Below are 16,044 nucleotides of genomic sequence, written 5' to 3' on the forward strand. Positions count from 1 at the left end.
AGATTTTTGCAGAGGTAGACCAGCTCGGCAGTTTGCATGATTCTGTAATGAATCTAACACAGAGTGTTGTAATGCTAGAGCAACACACCAGGGAAGTTCTTGTTGAATCTCAGCTGCTTTTGGCTGAATTCAAAGTAAACTGTATGCAGCTGGGTGTTGAAAGTAATGGACGATATATCTCTGTACTCAAAGTTTTTGGCACCAATGCCCATTTTGTGAAAAGGCCGTATGATGCCGAAGTGTCCCTGACCGTTCATGGCCTGTTACTGGTTGATACTATGCAAACGTATGGAACAGATTTTGATCTTTTGATGGCTTCTCATAAGAACCTGAGTTTTGATGTGCCAACAGGAAGTCTTCGAGACAGCAGGGCTCAGTCCCCAGTTTATGGACCATATGATGCACGTCCCATTGATGTAACTAGTTTGGCAGAGAGATGTGCTACAGCCTCAAATACTTCATCTGGCAACAATGGGAAAGATCAAGAGTCCCTGATAAAATTAGAGTATCAGTTTGTGAGTGCAGAGTGCCCATCGATGAATTTGGATAGCAGTCTGCAGGTGATCTCTGTACAGGTGAACAACCTGGATATCATCCTTAATCCGGAGACTATTGTTGAACTGATTGGGTTTCTCCAGAAATCTTTCCCAAAGGAAAAAGAAGATTCTAGTCCTCAGCCTTTAATAACTGACTTGGAAAAAGATTGGAGGGAACAGGAAACCTTCCAGTCTACTTATGTACAGAATACAGAGGTAGCAGTTGATATTCACTGGTTAAATATACTCCTCCTCAGGACAGTTGGCATGACAAATGGAGAAAAATATGGCAGAAAAATTGCAACTGCCAGTATTGGTGGCACTAAAGTCAATGTCTCCATGTGTAGTAAATTGGATGTAAATGGCTCTCTTGGATGCCTTCACCTTATGGACCTAACACAAGACAGTGTTAAGAACCAGTATGTTGTCAGCATCGGGAATACAGGAAGGTATGAAAATCTCATTGGTGAGGCAGATTACTTTGAATCGTTATTCTTTAGGCTTGATGATGGAAGTAGCCTTCCAGATGCTTTAAGTTTCACTTTCACAGAAAAGTCAAAAGAGGAATGTTCTCTCAACCTCAAAATGGCCTCCTTACACTACAACCACTCTCCTAAATTTTTGAAAGAACTAACTTTGTCAATGGATGAATTGGAAGAGAATTTCCGCAGCATGCTGAAAAGTGCAGCTTCAAAAGTTACAACAGTCTTGGCAACTAAAACTGCTGAATACAGTGAAATGGTCTCTTTGTTTGATACGACACCACGATCAAGAGATGTTGCCAACTTAGAAGATAATGAAGGCTATGCATTTGGATCACAACCCCTCAAAACTGATACTATTAAGCTTATATTAAATATAAACATTGAATCACCGATTGTCTCAATACCTCGAAAGCCTGGTAGCACTGAACTGCTTGTAGGTCATCTAGGACAAATATCTATTCAGAATTTTGTACCAGGAGAAGATGAATCTACAAGTGATAGACTGCAAGTTGAAATAAAAGATATTAAAATGTATTCTTTAAATAGCAGTCAATTTATGAGCAAGAAGGAACCTGCAAGTGAAATACCTCATGGGCTGCATTCTTCTTCAGGTCCTGCCAGTATTAATAGCCAGGAAGAATCCCATTTTACTCGTCATGACTTCTTTGAATCGTTACATAAAGGCCATGGTATGTTAATCAGAGGACTCTTAATTATTTTAATATGAGCAGTAGATGGTACTAAAAACGTGTATTGACCATAGGACTGGTTGTATATTCTGTCTCACCCGTCCTCCTGAAATATACTGCTCAATTTTAATTGGAATGGACAAGTTATTTGTTTATATCCATATTTAGTCTCCTAAGCAAAACTGAATAGTGCTTTCCTGCAGAAATTTAACAAAACGTAGCCAGGTATACTTACTTTAGCATTGCTAAGAGATTCTGAGCAAGTTAAATAGCCACTGTGTTACCTCTGCTCTGCAGTCTTTATAGGAAAATCAGTTCACTTATTATAATGTTGTTTTAATTTCACTGTCTCTTAACAGCTTTCCACATTCTGAATAACACCACCATCCAGTTTAGATTGGAAAAGATACCACTAGAGAGAGATCTGGATTTAACTTTTCCGCTGAGTAATGAAGACTTTGAAATATCAAGCATTATGAGGATTGAAGGGAAATTTGTGACCCCTCTCCAGGTATAGTGATGGAGTATTTCCACTGTCATATAAAAGTATTTTCCTGCATAGAAGATAAGTATTTTTCAGGCAGATATCTTCAGGTTTAACATGCTGGTAGTTTAGAAATCAGATCTTTATACATGCAGTTAGAAGAGACAGTCTTAAGCCATAATAACAATGACCAAAACCTAATCTTGTTTTAGACACCTCTGTGAATTAGTCTAACATTTACTTACCCTGAACAGCTATCACAGAAGGAAAAATAAATGCATCAGTGTCCAAATTCCACTGTCCAAAAATGCTTATTTGCAGTTCTAGTAGAAATTAGGAATTAAAAAAACTAACTCTGTGTGGATGCTTTCTGCCTAGGAATGGAAGGTGTTCTGTTCTGGGATCCTCTCCTGTATGTTTCCAGATGGTGTCATTTTGCAGAGCTAATACAAAAGAATTGTTTTGCTCTGACTTTGCATTGTACCTTGTTCTGCATTATTTTTTACTTGTGGACAAACTTAAAATTCATCTGGTTTGACATTCCACAGTCTTTCCACTTGTTAGTCCAAAAATATATGTACTGGTTTTATTAATATAGAGAGCTCTAAAGTGATGGTTGTTTCTTTTTTCTACATTGTAGGTGGTGTTAGCAAAGCATGTATATGAACAAGTCCTTCAGACTCTGGATAATTTAATTTACAGTGAAGATTTGAACAAATTTCCAACTACTTCTGTATCTTCACCTTGTCATAGTCCTCCTTCAGCATCCCTTCATAGTACAGGCACAGAATTCTCAAGTGAACGGAAGGAAAATGGCTTATTCAGCCATTCCAGTTTTAATTCTGTTCCAAACAAGCCGTTAGCTATCAGGGAAACAAAATCTTTTACTCAGATTCAAGCAAACTTTCACATCTCTGAGCTCCAGGTTCAGTTAAGCGGTGATCTTACACTTGGTGCACAAGGCCTTGTCAGCCTGAAGTTTCAGGATTTTGATGTGGAGTTTGCTAAAGATCATCCTCAGACTTTGTCTATTCAGATTGCCTTGCGTTCTCTGCTCATGGAAGATCTTCTGGAAAAAAACTCAGACTCTATGTGTAAGCATCTCATGGTGTCCCACGGAGCACCCAAGCCATCCAGTTTAGCACATAAGGAATATCTTTCACAGTCTTGTCCCTCGGTATCCAATGTAGAATATCCAGATATGCCCCGTTCCCTGCCTTCCCACATGGAAGAAGCACCTAATGTCTTTCAGCTGTACCAAAGACCAGTTTGTGCCTCCCGTAAGAAGCAAAAAGAAGATGCTGATTCTGAGTATCCTCTGACTCCACCTCCTTCTCCAACAGCAGACAGATCCAAGTTGCCCTGTGGAAAAAGTAACTTTGATGATTCATTAGTTCATATAAATATATTTCTAGTGGATAGGAAACATCCTGAGTTTTCTTCTCGCTATAACAAAATTAACCGTAGTGTAGATGTTGATTTTAATTGTCTAGATGTCTTAATAACTTTGCAAACTTGGGTAGTGATACTGGATTTCTTTGGGATTGGATCTACTGCTGATAACCATGCTATGAAGCTGCCACCTGAAGATACTCAGCAGACAATCAAACCAGAAATAAATACCTTGTCAGCTTCTCAAGCCCAAGACCCTGTAAACACTAAGCTGGATCTGAAGGTATACCTGAGATGCAAAATAGTAGTTGGATTGTCTGTCATAAAACGTCTGGTTTATAGAAACTTAAGGTGACATTTAAATCAAATGTTTCATGTTCTAGAGGAGAATGCACATAAATTCAGAAATAGTAGATTTAAAGCTTGAAGAGATGTAGTTTAAAAAAAAATGCAGAAGTTTATAGAAAAGCAAAACATTAGCAAAATGATTGGCTCCCTTGCTCTGTGACCTCCTTAGACACATGTATGCCACTTGAAGGGATGCTGGAGTGGATTGCTCCATGTTCATCCAATGGAGCTCTCATGGGGAGAGTCTGACACCCACCCCCAGCCCCATCCATCTGCTCTGTGCCTGAGAGTCTAAGGAAAGTGTAAGTCTTGTGGGGCAGCGACTGCTGTTTCCCTGGGCTAAGGCATGGCACAGACTAAATGTCTGTGAGCTCTTAAATGATAAGGTTGCTTCCAGATTAAAGACCTGACATACTGAAATTGGCACGGTGCTGTTCTAGGTACTTTGGCATTTATTTTATACTTTTAGAAATATTTAGACATATGTGTCTATGTATTTATAAACATGTATTTAAAAAAGAAAATTATGTGTCTATATATAGTCTTTGCCCAGAGGTCCTGCAGTCCAACTTAAAAGTGACAAGTCTTCAAAGAGAAAAGGACAAAGATAACAGTGCTAGGATTTGTTGATGACATTATCAATCTGAGTTGTTTGGGAGACCTATTAATGTGCAAAAAAGGAAGCAAAAAGTTTGCTTTCCTCCAGTGTCTTCCAGTCAGATAGTTGTTTGCCATTTGTGTGTTGCAGTGCAGTTGTCTTAAACAAAACTAACAAGATGTTCCAGCTGTGAAGACATATTGTTTAACACCAGCCTGTTCCTTTTTGTTTTACCAGGTCCACTCTTTGTCGTTAGTACTGAGTAAGACAACTAGTGAGCTTGCTAAAGCCAGTGTATCCAAACTTGCAGCTCACTTGGAAGTGATTGGTGAGTGCATTGGAGGGCTAAGGTTGTATGCAGTTTAAAATAAAAGAAGGTGTGCGCTGGAGTCATGATATGAAATGCTTTTATTTTGGTGCTCACTGGTTTTTTTGTGTGGTTTTTTCCTGGGCAAGATGCACATTGTCTTCCCACTGCTCTTTCCTCTGCTTTTTCAGGCTTGATTTTAAATCCTTGCATCCCTCCCCGTTCTCAAACCCTTGATCGTTTTAGCTGAAGTTGGCTAGGATTTTAGTACTTCACTTTCAGAGAGCAGAACAATAGTGCATATTACTGTTTTAGAGAGAAAAAAAAAAAAAAAAAAGGGTTCTGTCTAAGTTTTCACAAATCAAAGTGGTGTGATCCCATTATATATGTAAAGCATAAGTTATGTTTGGGCTAGTACAATCTTTAATTGCTTGTAGTGAGTTTGTCCCACTGATATAAACTTTTGGGTTTTAGTAACTTACCTGTGTTTGAGGATCCTAATTGTCTCTCTTGTGTTTGGCAGAGGGAGATTTAGCCCTGCAAGGAAGTATTGGAAGTCTGTCCTTAAGTGACCTTACAGCTCATGGAGAATTTTACAGAGAACGTTTCACTACAAGTGGCGAAGAAGCACTCATTTTCCAAATTTATAAGTATGAATTTAAAATTCTAGTTGCTTGATATTAGCACCATTAACTCCACACCTTACCCCCTAAAAAACCAAACCAAAACCCAAACAAACCTGAAAAAATCAAACCCACAGCTGTCAGGCCTGCATGGTTCTGCTTTGGATGCTTGTGACTTAAACGAGACTTGGAACATCTTCAGTCGTAAACTTAGGATTTTTAACTTTCTTTTTCAACTTTGTCCTGCAGTGTACATGGCTTATCAGGAAAAAATAGTTTTTAATTTCCCTCTAAAGCTGTTCTTGAAAGCGTTTAGGTGATAGTTTGTTCCCAGATAAAATAGTAGTTGTTTTTTAAAAGTTGGAGAAGGTTTTCAGCTGAGGAAGTAGATCTTCCATTGACCCTTAATTTTGGAATTAAGGGTTTAGAGATTAGTGGTGCATTCCAAGCGTAGAGTTTTTCTGTTTGCTTAATTAAACCACAGTAGCACTTAAATATACATAATTTAGAAATAATGAATATAAAACCAGGTTTTCACATCTATAATCGAAATAGTTTTTATTATACTGTGGACATATGTTAAATCCTCTATATTATTATTTTGAATGTAAAAAAAAAATGAGTAGCACTCTTTGTAAAATGTAGCTAAGGTAGCTGAATCTTGCTTTCAATCTTTATCATAGGTATGGGAGGCCAGATCCGTTGCTACAGAGGGAGTGTGATATCCGTCTCACTCTGCGAATGGCATCTGTTCAGTATGTGCACACGCAGCGTTTCCAGGCAGAGGTGGTGTCGTTCATCCAGCATTTTACTCAGCTTCAGGATGTCTTGGGGCGTCAGAGAGCAGCAATTGAAGGACAAACAGTATGTCTGGGGTTTTTTTCTGTTCTTTCCTAGCCTATTTTTGGAAGTCGAAATGCAGTATAAAATTTATGTTAATGCATCAACTCAGTGCGTTGAATTTGTGGGAGGTTTTAGAGTTCTGATGTTAGTGGAGATTGCTCATACTGATCTTGTAGTTAAAAGTCCTCGTTTACAACCTTCCTGCTGCTGTTTGAAGTGTAGAGTACCAAAGTTGCACATTACTTAGGACTTTGGCGCCTGGCTGCTGCAGTGTGCGCTGATACACGTGTTTTCCTGTCGTTCTGATGCTGCACAACAAGGGCTCAGGATTTTATGTTGCCTTTTCTCCCCTGTTCACCAGGTACCTGAATAAGGAGAACCAAGGCCTTCTGTTCTGCATAGGTGTATGTCTTTGATTAAGTAGGATGGCTGGTAGACTGGGAAAATCAGATGCTGAACTGCAGGACAGAGTGTATAAACAATCATGACACTGATAGCCTATTTTGTACAAAACCTAGTGTGGGAGTGATTAGTATAGTTAGTAGTAGTAGTTTTTTTTTTTAAAGTTGCTTCTCATAATTGAAAGAAAGACAGTTAATACTTGCATGTATTAAAATGCTTCATTGTGCATCAGTTATGAAGTTTGAATCTGATTTTGAAACTTCTGTTCTAGATGATTTTTTTTCCTTTTGTAAATAATTTTTCTTAAGTAACCTTTTCTTTAAGAAGTGAGCTGAGTAGTGTCTGTTATGCCTCTGGTAGTTCAGTGGTGACTGTGCTTCGCTCCTGATTGCTGCACCTGTTGCACAGGTGTGCTCTGTTTGCATCATGGTCCTTTTTTGAGTAGCCTTTATTCTCTGCCTAAACCAAGAGTTCGAGTTGTCTTTTTTTGTATAAAATTTTATCACATCTTAATTTTGTTAGTTAACAAAATAACAATTAATTAACAAGGAATAGCGTTCCTGAAATCGGTACTAATCAGTGTGAAGTAACCACCCACTTCCTGTATTATTTAAAAATCTTTTTAAACTTAATTTTTACTCTTCCCAGGTAAGAGATAAAGCACAGCGAGCTTCCCGAGTTCTTCTTGATATTGAGGCTGGTGCTCCTGTTCTGCTTATACCTGAAAGCTCAAAGTCTAATAGTCTTATTGTAGCTAATCTTGGAAAACTGAGAGTCAAGAACAGATTTCTGTTTGCGGGTATGCCGGGTACATTTTCATTAAAGAACAAGGTAAGAACATTACTTCTTAATTTATCAGCTTGTGGGTTTTCTAGTCCTTGTGTGTTTTATTTCTGTATCAAAATTATAAATGAATCTTACATTTTACTTTGTATATACACTTTGTACTACTAGTAGCAAAAGAGTTCATGCCCTGTGGTGGGTGATCTGGGTCTGGCCTGCTGCTGATGGTGCCCAGCTGCTGCCTTCTGCACCTGGGCTCGCTTTCTGAGACCTTCAGTGCAGAGGGGGGACTGGGGTGTGGAACTCACTAGAATTGGCTTTGTTAGGAAGCAGGACCCAGCTGGGTGCACACCTGAACGTGGGAGCATAACAGGCTTTCAGCTCACCCTCTTTGGTAGCTGCTTCAAGTCTTCACCAAACAAAATTTCAACAGTTTGAGTAGAGAAAATAGAGATCTGTATAGGGTGAGACTTGCTGGAAGACTCTGGAGAATTAGGGTAGTGTTGCAGTTGAGAGATGCAGCCACAAAATTTGGGGTAAGGATGGCTTTCTATGTCTAACCTGTGCAACAAATGGGCAGTTGTTCTGGGAACCTGCTGATCCCATTTTAAAGGGGGGCAGAAATTAGGTGGATGAAGTTGCTGCAGCAGGTTTGTGGTGTGTCTTTTGCTTTCATCTGGTTTATATCTGTCAGTGTCTTTACTGAAAGGAAATACTGGGCTGTAATGTTGAGTTCTGTTCTGTACTCTGGAGTGCTGGTGTATTTAAATATCTGTAAGTGGTAGATTCCTAAATTGTTAGAAGCTAAGAGAAAGGAGGTGTGCATAGTAGTTTTATTTCAACTTTAAAATACTGTGTTACGTAGCACTGTAGAAATTTGGGGGTTTGAAATGGGATCGGGTGGGGTTTTGGGGTTCGGTTTTGTTTTCATTTTTTTTCTGTCCTATGTTTATTTTTGAGGATCTGATTTTACAAGGCAATGCATACAAGGATCCAGTTTTATTTGAGGTATTTCACATCTTTATAGGAGTGTTCAGGTGCTCCTCATCCATTTTTTAAAAAAAGGAGATTTTCTTACGGAGTTTAGCACTTCAAAAGTTCCTTTATACCTTAAAAATGATGTTTCTGTTCTAAAGGATTTGCTGAATTCTGTAAGAATTGGATTCAAATTTGTTGCGGTGTGCTCTCTATGCATGTCTGAGGAGCTGTTAATTTGGATTTATTGTGTAAATTCATTGATTTACAGATGATGTGATGATTTTTCTTTGCATGTACTTTTCAGTCTTGCTTTTACAGTATAAAGTTAAACCTTAATGTCTTCAAATTCTTAATCTTATAATCCTTGATCATGGCTGCAATGAATTTTTCCAATGACTAATAATTGAAAACCATGTAAGGCATGTAAGATTAATAATTAAAACCGGAAAGGAAAGTTTATGGGTAAGGATTGTACCGTGATGTCAGAAGCTGGATACAGAAGAAAGGTGGGAAATGATAGTCGCAGGAGTGCAGCCATGGGTAAAGGGAGCGGTCCCCCAGCAGGGGGCAAGTGGATCCCTAAGGACAGATGGTTGTCTGCTAGGGCACGGGCAGCTGAATGAAATTGAAACATGAGGTTAATAAATTTAAGTCCGGACAGACTAAATGAACCCTGAAATTGGCTTTGGAGTTTAAAGGTAGTGTGTAAACCTATTCCACCAGCCATATGTTTTAGGGAGAATAAATTCCTAACGTTGGTGTGACTGTTTTACTCGTGAACTATACCCTTGGCAGGTTTTTGATGCTAGACAGCATCATGAAGGTGGAAAAGCTCATAAGATTTCCACTGGATATATGTGGTGATGAGGAAAGGTCTAAAATGTTATACATCAATATAAATGAGCTTTTCCTTTTTCACCTGTGGGGATTTTAACAGTGAGGGTAGGGATTTATTCTATCTTAAAATTAGCTACTGCAGAAAAATTTTGGGACACATTTTGGTATGATGACTGAAGTAATTAAAGTGTATACAATTATAACTTCATGTATAGAAATGTTCGTTCACGTATTCTACTGAAATATTAAGTTGCTGACATGATCTTGCAGAAATCATGGCATGATGTGTTCATCTGAAGATGTTCTGAAAGACAGCTTTAAATATTTAACAACTTGAGTGTACAGAAATGCTTGATGTCTTGACAGCGTAACACCTCTGTTTGGTACATGGAGGGGTTTTTTGTTTTGTGCAAGAACCACTGGTTTTGAATCAGTTTCTCATTGAAAAGATTTCACAGCTTTTTTGAAAATGTTGCTGAAATAAACTTTTTTAAAAATAGAAAGTTTTAATCTGCTGTTAAGATTTTAGGAGAAAGGTGGTTATCTTTCTACAGTAAAAGATACTGGTATTGAACGAAAATATTCATTTTTTTGGCAATAATTTATTGCAGCTTGAACCTTGGTGTATTGGTTCCTTAAAATTTAAATTAAGAATCTATTGTTAATTACAAAACTACTTTCATTAGCAGGATTCAGTTCAATTTTCATCTCCCTTGGGAACCCCGAAACATAGCATGAAGAAAACAACTTCTGATGAGTCAAAGGTAGCGGTGGAAGGATTGTTCATGAAAAAATCATCAGGAACAAACATTTCTAGGCTGAAGAGTGAGCCAATGCTGAGCACTTTGAGTAAGCACCAAGGGCAACAATCGAAGCTACCTGTTGTACCAAACCCTGACAGCCCAGGTATGTGACAAATAGTAGAAACCCCATATAGCTATTTTTCCTTGAGTGCAGTGCAATTTGGCTTATGTCTTATGTGACACTGAAAAAGTAAGGCTCTGGGTCTAAAGATTGTAGATTTAAAAATAAATGACTTCTTAATTTCAAGGTTGATTTTTGCATCTTAAAGGATGATGGCATTGTAGTTCAGTTTGTGGAAGAACAACCCTGCAATTTGGGCATGTTTTGAGATGCATATTGCAGACATATGAGGAGTATAGTTGGACTCTTAATTAAGAGAGTACGTTTACCTGTGAATGAGCTTGGTGTCGGTTGATGAGTGTGAATTAAAAAAAAAAAAAAGTGGAATAACTTCCAGGAGAGACTTTCTCTTTAAATTAAGTTACATTAGTTCTGTGCAGAGTCTTTTTTTTTTTTTCTTTCTTAATGTGTTATCTCCTGTGCACTTGCAGAGGATCACATCTGCCTCTTAGACTGCATTGTGGTTGATCTGCAGGACATGGACATATTTGCTGCAGAAAGATACCAGAGGGAATATTCAAAGGCTGTGGAAGATATGAGTGCGGATTTGAGCTTTCCATCCTATTTCGTGAGGCAGACAGGACGGAGCCTATTAACAGAACCTTTCAGACTGAAGTTAAAAGTAGAGAGAAACTTAGACAAGTGAGTTTGTCTAAACAGGATCGTTTTATACTGTCATCCTAAAGCCAACATTTTTGATTCCTTTTACTGTGTCTTAAAAGTATTGCCTGCTGTGTTACAGCACCTTGAAATACTGAAGTTTTTTCCTTTGTTGTAGAGAGCTAAGTCACGCAGTTGCAGACATATCGATACATGGCAACCTGTCATCAGTCCACTGCTCTCTGGATTTGAATAAGTATAAACTGATACGTGGGCTGCTGGAGAACAACCTCGGGGAGCCAACAGAAGAGTTCATGCGGCCTTATGATTTGCAAGATCCAAAAATTCATGTAAGAGGAACTATATGGAGTTGGCTGCTTGGTTTTTTTGGGGTGATGATGATGGTGACATCTTGTTTAAGAACAAAGGAGCTATAGAACAGTAGTGTGAAAATGGATTAATATGCGTTTTTCAAGTTGAAGGCAATGGTGTTTTGAAATGTAACTTTTCCCCAGCAGTGGTTAATGAAACTCTTTGAAGGAGAAAGACACTACAGGTGTTTGCATTGTAATTCAGGAATGAAAGTTAAACAGATTCTCTTACAAAGAATGTTGGTGTTTTCCACTTTCAGACAGTTTTGAGTGGAGAAGTGTATACTTCTATGTCATTCCTCATTGACATGGTTAATGTGAGTCTGGAACTGATGGATCCAAAAGGAAAAGATGGATGCAGCTCTTTGGCCAGGTATGAATTTTCTTTTGTTACTGAATACTTTATCCTAAATGCTATGCTCATCTGAGAGATTATAGAACAGAAATTAACATAATACATGAAATTATGGTTTAATAATGCAATGAAATAGAATTTCTTAGAGTCTGAATTGAGAGTTTCAGCTGATGTGGAAGAAAGGGAATGACACTGTTCAAAATGTACCATCTGTGTCTTTCAAGTTGTCCTTGAGTCACTGTTCAGTAATCAGTTGACTTGCCCAGGACAAACAGCATTCTAATTAAGAAGATGTTGAGAGGCTGTCTTAAAAAAACAGATTTCTGTTGTTTTTTGTTTTTCTTTTTTTAATCCAGAAGGTTCTGTACCAGTGGAAAACATTATTACATACAGCATAGATCTACTTTCTATCTTTGTGATACGAGGTGTTACTATAGTTGTTTTAGAAAATACGTAAATGAAAGGTATCAGCAGTATACCATGCGTGCTTCTCAAACAAGTGACTTCTAGAAATAAATGCGTGACGAGACTCTTAAATGTATTGTTTTGCTTTTTTATTCTCCTAGGTTTGATTTTAAGAAATCCAAGTTGCTTTTTGAAAGCTCTTCAAATGGAACAAAGTCTGTAAATTTGGTTTCTCATTCCATGATGGCATTTGACACACGTTATGCTGGACAGAAGTCTGCCGCAGGCACGCCGAATGTGTTCAATTGCATCTTTCAGTCATCAAAGAATACTAGTAGTCCAGGAGCAATCCAGATTGAATTGCACTTCAGGTTGGTGATTCTGGGATTTGTTTTTAATAATGACATACTTGATCAGGATTGTCTTGTTTTTAATACAGCTGTTATTAATGTAGATAAACCTGCTGGCATTGTATTTAAATCTGAAGACATTTTTGGGGTGGTCAGTGGTACTTGATAGATTGAAATCTGCAGTTATGAATTACCTAAAGGTGGTTGAATGTTTTTCCCCTCGTTGCAGTAAAATTTAGGTTTGAATGTGTAATAAACCAGATTAAGTTCTGGCCTACTAAAACCAGTAGTGCCGAGAGCTTGATAAGTCTGGCTTATCACTTGTATGTTTGGATAAAACCGAACTATAGAATTTTTAATGTCTGTTGCACAAAAGCTGTTTTCCAGTAGGTGTCACACTTGCCTTTCTGAGAGAATCAAATAGATACAGAAATGGCACCTCTGGGGAGGCTTAAAGGCTTTTAGTGTTGGGAGCAGTGCAGGCAGGCTGCTTCTCACAAAGGAGTTACAGTCCTTTCTTGTAGTTCGAATGTCTTGGATATGAAATTGTTTCATGGTATTTAAGCACTCTAGATTATTTTCCAGTTTGCGTGACCAAATACAGTTGGTATTCCAGATCATGAAGCCAAAGACTTTTATCCCTCCTGGCCAGATAATTCAAAATGTGATGCTGGAAGTTCAGTAAGGCGAGCATTTTTTCTGAATGACAAAGGAGCTTCCTGCGCTGCAAAATTCCGTCAGGGCGTGAGGGGAAACACATTGTACATCCGATCTTCTGTAGGGATATGGAGCCAGGTCTAAGTTTCACACGCAGTTGGGTTTGATACCGAACAGATGTAAAATAATAATAAAAAGATCAGTTTTAAAATTTGCGACTTTGCAAATCGATATCAATAATACAAATGTATTAAAGAAGCTTTTATAAGTTAATTTTCTGTTACTTAGCTTTTCAATTCACCTTTTGTATCATTGCAGCTTAGAATTCATGTGGTTAAGATCGGCTGGGTTTCTGTGGGTACAACTTGATGAATTTCAATCTGTTTAAAAATATATATTTTAAAGAGCGGGCACTCTGTAAACACAAAGTATATCCGTATAAAGTTCCATATAGTTCTTACGTGCTAGATACGTGTGGTTTTGTGCATTGTTTTAAATGTATGCAAAATGTAAAGTTCATGCGTCTACTTCTCTATGCTTCTCTCTTCTTAAAAGGTCTACTAAGGATTCCTCCAGTTTCACAGTTGTTCTGAACAACCTCCGTGTGTTTCTAATATTTGACTGGTTGTTACTTGTTCATGACTTTTTATATACACCTGGAGATTCCAAAAAGCGGGAAAATCCCCTCTCGTCCCGGCAGCGAACTTACAGTAGTGAAACAGCTGTAGTTCCAAAAACAGTGAAAAGTGGAGTAGTTACAAAACGTTCATCGCTACGTGTGTCTACAGAAAAACAACTGGAAGTTAAGGTTAATGTGACAGGTAAATGTGTTCTTCTCTAATGCCTTTTTAGGAGCTTTTCTGATGAAAAGCCATGTGCTAGTGGAAAAACACATCCATTAAAGAGTGGAAAAATCAAGAAACCTGCTACAAATGCTTGAAATAACTTAATGGTATTTACAGTTGCCCTGTTTATTACTTGTCATTTTGTTTTGTTAAGGAACGGAGTTTGTGGTCGTTGAAGACATGTCCTGTTTTGATACCAATGCAATTATTTTGAAGGGGACTACTGTTCTCACTTACAAGCCCAAGCTGTTAGATCGTCCTTTCTCTGGCAGTTTGTTTGGCATTGAGGTAAGAAGAAATAAATTTGCTTTTGTAAAACATCTAAAATTAGAGGAGCTTGTGAAGATACTTTACTACAAATATATAGTAGCTGTCTTAAAGTTTACAAAGGAATTGTCTGTAGAAAACAGTCAGTTCATGGCCATAGCTTATGTTTTCTGATAGTCTTTCGTCTTGAAGTTATTGCCAGGCCTGTTCTCTTGGTTCCTAATTTTTCTAAAACCATTTGTATTTTTTAGGTTTTTTCATGCCGGTTAGGAAATGAGCAAGAGACCGCACTGTCAATTATTGATCCAGTACAAATTCAGATGGAACTTGTTGGGAATGCTTCCTACCCAAGTGGTTCAGGACTGTTGGATGCTTTCAATAGTGAGGATTTTCCTCCTATTCTAGAGGTAATAATAAAGGCCTGAATAAAACTGTATGCCATAGAGGACACTAGATCATGATCTGCCACAACTTTTTTCATGCCCGAGTATTCAATGGAATACTTTCAAATGCATAAGAAGAGAATAAGATAAATTTTTTCTGAACTGGAAAAGGCAAAGAAATGAGCATGCAGTAAACACTCTTAGTGATAACAAAGGAGTGATTTGTGGGATGTATTACAGAGATTAATAGTGGGGAAAAAAGTGGGCTGATAATGTAGATATGTTAGATAGTTACTAATACCTGAATGAAAAAAGTTTTATTTTGTGTATCTGTTAGTGTTTTATTAGAGGGGAAATCTATTTAGAGACTTCTTTTTGGTATTATACCAAAGGAAAACTTCTTTTTTTCCACCTGATATATGCTTTTAATGCTTTTGGTTTTTAGTAAATAATAACAAATTTGGTAATTCTACTACTGGAGCTTTAAAAGAGTGTGATAATCAGATCTTAATATTGAATTTTGTCTTCTTTTGGGAAAAGCTTTGTTAATATCCAAAGTATACAAAAACATACCTAGAAAAGGGTAACTGAGTCTTATTTTTTAATTTTTCATTTAGATTCAGTTGCAAGCACTGGATATCAGACTGTCCTATAATGATGTTCAACTGTTCTTGGCAATTGCAAAGTCAATTCCTCAACAGACCAGTGCAGCTATGCCTGACTCAGCTGTGTCGATTGCTGAAAGTACTGCTAACCCTTCCAGTTTAGCACTGGTCAATGAGAATTCCTCTTTGACACAGGAAAACAGAGATGCATCCAAACGTATGTTGGATCCTGTTCTTGGTACGTTTTTAACTGTTGGAGTGAAGCCATTTTTTATATCTAAAGGAGGTTTCTGCAGTGTGAAGCTAGACTGTGTGCTTGATGAGGGGTAACAGTTTTAAGCTGAGAGAGTAGATTGAGATGAGATATTGGGAAGAGGTTGTTTCCTGTGCAGGGGGTGAGGCAGTGGCCCAGGTTGCCCAGAGAAGCTGTGGGTGCCCCATCCCTGGAGGGGTTCAAGGCCAGGCTGGATGAGGCTTTGGGCAACCTGGGCTGGTGGGAGGTGTCCCTGCCCATGGCAGGGGGATGGAACTCGATGATCTTGAAGGTCCCTTCCAACCCAAACCATTTGGTGATTCATATATTCTAGAATGTAAATATTATGGGTTGGTTTGTGTTTGTTTGTTTGTTTGTAAAAGCAGTGCTGAATCATATGCTTTTCCTACAATTGCAGTCTTGAACAAAGAAAACCTCATTTTTCATACAGTTATATCTTAATTTTAGAAATGAAAGCAGGTAGATAACTGTCAAGGATTTATGACTGGTTGACTGCTCAATTGCAGAGGTACAGCTGGCTCGCCTTCAGGAGTTGGGATTCTGTATGGAAGATTGTCGTAAAGCTCTCTTCATCTGCCAAGGTAACCTTAAATATTCTTAGTTGGCCTTGGAGATTGTTCGTGTTATCTAACTTGCAATTAAGTAAAAACTTTCAGACTGTAAGGTAGCTGATGCACAGGCAATATTTCCTTTTCTTCTTTAC

At 38.0% G+C, this 16,044-nt stretch overlaps 1 protein-coding gene across 1 annotated transcript in view; it reads left to right on the forward strand.

The window, feature by feature from the left end:
* Positions 1-16,044, forward strand: part of VPS13D (vacuolar protein sorting 13 homolog D (S. cerevisiae)) — a gene marked incomplete at its 3' end in the record, with an annotated part of 53,675 nt that overhangs the window by 11,907 nt on the left and 25,724 nt on the right. Inside the window, exons 19-35 of the mRNA XM_010086826.1 lie at positions 3-1,710; positions 2,070-2,221; positions 2,835-3,869; positions 4,770-4,860; positions 5,363-5,489; positions 6,146-6,326; positions 7,356-7,538; positions 9,995-10,211; positions 10,661-10,871; positions 11,008-11,179; positions 11,461-11,573; positions 12,122-12,331; positions 13,523-13,788; positions 13,967-14,100; positions 14,331-14,486; positions 15,080-15,305; positions 15,848-15,922. Coding sequence (XP_010085128.1) covers positions 3-1,710; positions 2,070-2,221; positions 2,835-3,869; positions 4,770-4,860; positions 5,363-5,489; positions 6,146-6,326; positions 7,356-7,538; positions 9,995-10,211; positions 10,661-10,871; positions 11,008-11,179; positions 11,461-11,573; positions 12,122-12,331; positions 13,523-13,788; positions 13,967-14,100; positions 14,331-14,486; positions 15,080-15,305; positions 15,848-15,922 — 5,257 coding nt within the window. The remainder of the gene's footprint in view (positions 1-2; positions 1,711-2,069; positions 2,222-2,834; positions 3,870-4,769; positions 4,861-5,362; positions 5,490-6,145; positions 6,327-7,355; positions 7,539-9,994; positions 10,212-10,660; positions 10,872-11,007; positions 11,180-11,460; positions 11,574-12,121; positions 12,332-13,522; positions 13,789-13,966; positions 14,101-14,330; positions 14,487-15,079; positions 15,306-15,847; positions 15,923-16,044) is intronic.

Source organism: Pterocles gutturalis, unplaced genomic scaffold, assembly GCF_000699245.1.
Source record: "Pterocles gutturalis isolate BGI_N339 unplaced genomic scaffold, ASM69924v1 scaffold26506, whole genome shotgun sequence".
Lineage (NCBI taxonomy): Eukaryota > Metazoa > Chordata > Aves > Pterocliformes > Pteroclidae > Pterocles > Pterocles gutturalis.